This window comes from Cicer arietinum, chromosome 5 (assembly GCF_000331145.2).
Source record: "Cicer arietinum cultivar CDC Frontier isolate Library 1 chromosome 5, Cicar.CDCFrontier_v2.0, whole genome shotgun sequence".
NCBI lineage: Eukaryota > Viridiplantae > Streptophyta > Magnoliopsida > Fabales > Fabaceae > Cicer > Cicer arietinum.
The window spans coordinates 26,310,143-26,314,149 of NC_021164.2; the positions used below are offsets into that span (position 1 = coordinate 26,310,143).

At 37.9% G+C, this 4,007-nt stretch overlaps 1 protein-coding gene across 1 annotated transcript; it reads left to right on the forward strand.

Moving 5' to 3' along the window:
• The first annotated feature begins 587 nt into the window (after positions 1-587).
• Positions 588-2,317, forward strand: LOC113786983 (two-component response regulator-like APRR2). The gene is made up of 4 exons (XM_027335270.2): positions 588-1,013; positions 1,249-1,389; positions 1,679-1,933; positions 2,174-2,317. The coding sequence occupies exons 1-4, from the start codon at positions 588-590 to the stop codon at positions 2,315-2,317; spliced, it is 966 nt and encodes a 321-aa protein (XP_027191071.2).
• Positions 2,318-4,007: the final 1,690 nt, after the last annotated feature.

The following is a 4,007-nucleotide window of genomic DNA, read 5'->3' on the forward strand; positions in this document are numbered from 1 at the left end:
TCGTTTACTTAATATTTGTTTTGAAAATCGTTTAAGTTAACTGGGCGTTAAGAATGGGGAATCTCTTAATGTCTTGGTTACTTAATATTTGTTTTGAAAATCGTTAAGTTAACTGGGCAATTGAGAATGGGGAATCTCTTAATGACTTATTTACTTAATGTTGTTTTGAAAATCCTTTAAGTTAACTGGGCGTTAAGAATGGGGAATCTCTTAATGTCTCGTTTACTTAATATTTGTTTTGAAAACCGTTTAAGTTAACGGGGCGTTAAGAATGGGGAATCTCTTAATGTCTTGGTTACTTAGAGTTCAGATCCCCTCCATTTCTTTTCCTCCATTTCTTGTCAAGTTTGTTCTTTAGATGAGTGACACGTGGCAACTAAAATTTCAATGGCTGAGATCTGATCAAATACAAAAAATCTGTTTTAATTAATTAAAATAAAAACATAATTAAAACCCATTTTCCTTCATCCATTCGCCACCCCTCCTATCGCACTCCTTCCTCCCTTCGCCGCCCCTCCTATCGCACTTCCTCCCTTCGTCTCCCCTCCCATCGCACGTTCACCTTTCGTCCTCGCGTGGTTCACCTAATGTGGTTGAATTCAATTAATCAGGCATTCAATGCCGAGGCAAGTGCTTTGTCGGAATCACTAAAATCTCCGGCGAGTGATAAATTATCCCGCTCTTCGACCCCGCAGTTAAAACAAGGAGCAAGGTTAGTGGATGATGGGGATTGCCATGAGCAGACTACTAATTGCTCAATAGAAAAAGAAAGTGTGGAACATGATGGTGAATGTAAATCTGTTGAAACTTCATATGAAAATTTAAATGTGGAAAGTTCTCCTCAATCAAGGAAACTTGAGGAGACTCTGACTAAGGAGGAAGAGGATTTTGCTAATGATTCCAAGGGTGTTTCACTGAATCCACAAAATAAAAAGTTTGGCAATACGTCTTCAATTAAATCAGGTGCTCTTAACGATTCATGTGAGAATAAAGCTACTCGGAAGAAGATGAAAGTAAGATGCATTATGACTATTGGTTCCTCTTATCATATATATGACTTTATGATGTAAATTTCTCCCTTAGTTGCCAAATACTGGCATTAATACCTCTGCTACCTTTCCCCTTCCTCTGAAGTTGATATCTATGGAACTAGTATGTGGCACACATAAATATAAATTATTTTGGCTGTATAGTTCATCAGCTAGTAAGATTATCTGATTACACTTCTGGTACTTGGTTTTGGTTCAGGTAGACTGGACACCTGAGCTGCACAAAAAGTTTGTGAAGGCGGTGGAACAACTAGGTATTGATCAAGCCATTCCTTCTCGTATATTGGAGCTAATGAAAGTCGACGGCTTGACAATGCATAATGTAGCTAGCCATCTTCAGGTCATTATTTTGATTGCTACTTATAGAAACCAGTTTCTATTATTCCAAAGCTGCGAGTAGAATGGCTATTTGAAACTCCCTTCTAATAATAATATAGAAAAATCACACACACACAAACAAAGAACAAATGAGATTAGGATTACAAATTACGATTTGTGTTTAAATACTATGGTCTAGTTTACTAGATTACTCCTGAAGTGTATTATACTAGTTATCAATATACTATGAGCCATACTGAACAATATATATGCTCTTAGGTAAGATTTAGTAACAAATTTTTGTTGAACAGAAATATAAAATGCACAAGAGACAGATGATGCATGGGGAGGAAGATCGAAAATGGCCAAATCAAAGAGATCAAATACATAGGAACTATAGTTTGCAAAGACCAATTATGGCGTACACCCTTCCTCCAGCTCCTATATATCCTATGTGGGGACAACCTGGAAGTCAAACAACTGGTGTACAGATTTGGAGTCCTCCTCCTGGTTATCCGCTATGGCAGTCTACCGAAAGTTCGCATTGGAAGCCTTATCCACCGGGGGTAATCTTTTTATTCAGAATCAGAACATGATATAAGTTTTCCTTTCACATTCTTTTTTTTTTTTGGATAAAGAAATGTTAGTATATTAGTTGTTGTGTTAGTATTTTTTGCTTCTCCAGGGTTTGAACAACGATCTTTTAACTCCTTCAAATGCTTAGCTCAAACCAGTTAAACTACCTGACCCCCAAGTTTTCCGTTGATATATATGGCTTGTTTGTGCCTTTATGGCATGTGATGTAGAAATCATGGATGCAGTTTGATATGCAATATTGTCGTACTGCTGCAACACACCGCACCGCTACATCACCGCTGCACCGTTATAGCACCGCTACAGGTATTTGTTCTCGTTGTCTCACCTTCGCTGCCACGCCTTCGCTGCCATGACCTGCCACGCCTTCGCTGCCATGACCTGCCACGCTATCAATTTTATTTTTACAGGTTCTTTGTTTCAACCAATTTGTAGCATTTTGATTCAATCTGTTTGGAAAAAATTAAAGACCTAATCGCACCAAAAAAATCTAATTAAATTGTGATCAGTTACAGGTTCTTAATTGTTTTTTATCTGTGTGACAGGAACAATATCATAACAATTTGGAAAACTCAAACAGTTGAAGTTGGCACTGCATATGTGATGAAAAATATCATAACTTGGAAAGTATGGAATTGGAATTAATTCAAACATCCTTGACACCTTGCCCTCTTGTTATCAAAGGCTGGTTTGAAGCTTGTAACACCCCGTTTTTCAAAGCGAGGATATATTTTTTTTTTCAAAAGTAATTAAACTAAAACAGAGAAATAGATAAAGAAATGCCTTTGGATAAATAACTGAATCATTAAAATTTACAAGCAGCGGAAAAGTTTCTCCAATTATAAATCCAAAACATTTACACAACCATAAATGGTACATGGAACCCATTCACATAAGAAGTCGAACTGACAATAACAGTATAATTACAGTTTTCCCAAACTAAAAATACTCCAATCCAAAAAGAAGGACACCTAGTCCCTATACATCATCCTAATCTGATCATCCTACCAAAAAGCTATACACCCTGAGTATCTCCACGCGCCCCGTGAGATCCTCCTAACGTGACTGCAGTCAAACGTTCCCATCTCCATTCCCGTCCGTAGGGTACGAACCGGTATGACCGTCCTGACTCTCATCTGAGGGCAAAGCCCAGATTTCCACAGTAATTGTAAAGGGTCACCAACCAGAAAATAACAGTTAAAACATAACAATTAAGTTTTTAAATGCTCAAAACAACTTTTCAACTAAGCATGCACCTTAACAGGATTTGCAATATGCTAAAGTTCATACAATACATTACCAATTAAAATGAGAGTAAAATGAGGTTCTCAATCTCCTAATTAACCCATAACAAGTCAAGACATGGATAAGTTAATGAGTAATCAATCATCTAACTCAAACTGAGGATTTTCACTGAGCCAATCGATTGGGAAATCGATTGGGGTGAAGGTTTTTAATGAAAACAGAATCCTGGGCTGAATCAATCGATTTGGCAATCGATTGAGTGGGTACTGAGCCCCCAGGTTTTAAGCCAATCGATTTCCAAATCGATTTGGTCGAATATGGATGAGTCCCTGACTTAGGCCCAATCGATTGGGCAATCGATTTCGTAAAGGATTTTCGAAAACTGATTACAAAATCGATTGGCTAATCGATTTTGTCCATTTGGCCAAGTCCCTGACTTCCATCCAATCGATTGGGAAATCGATTTCCCTGATCATTTTTCCAAAAATTCATGAATTAACCCAAGTCATTCCTAATCAAGTTCACAACCTAACACTTAGCAATTCCTACGCGATTACCACGGCAATTGGGATCTCGATAACCATCATACTTACACACAACAATCAACACATAACACTTAGCATTTTCAACGCAATTACCACAACGACTCAAATTCAAATCACTCAATCATAAAACTCAAATCAACCACGACTCGCGTGCCAAGCACCCTAATGCAATGCGTATATGCCAAAATGCATGGACTCGGAATTCCAAACCAAAACCCTCCTCGAAGGGCCGTAAATCATAATTGTACCGCCTATC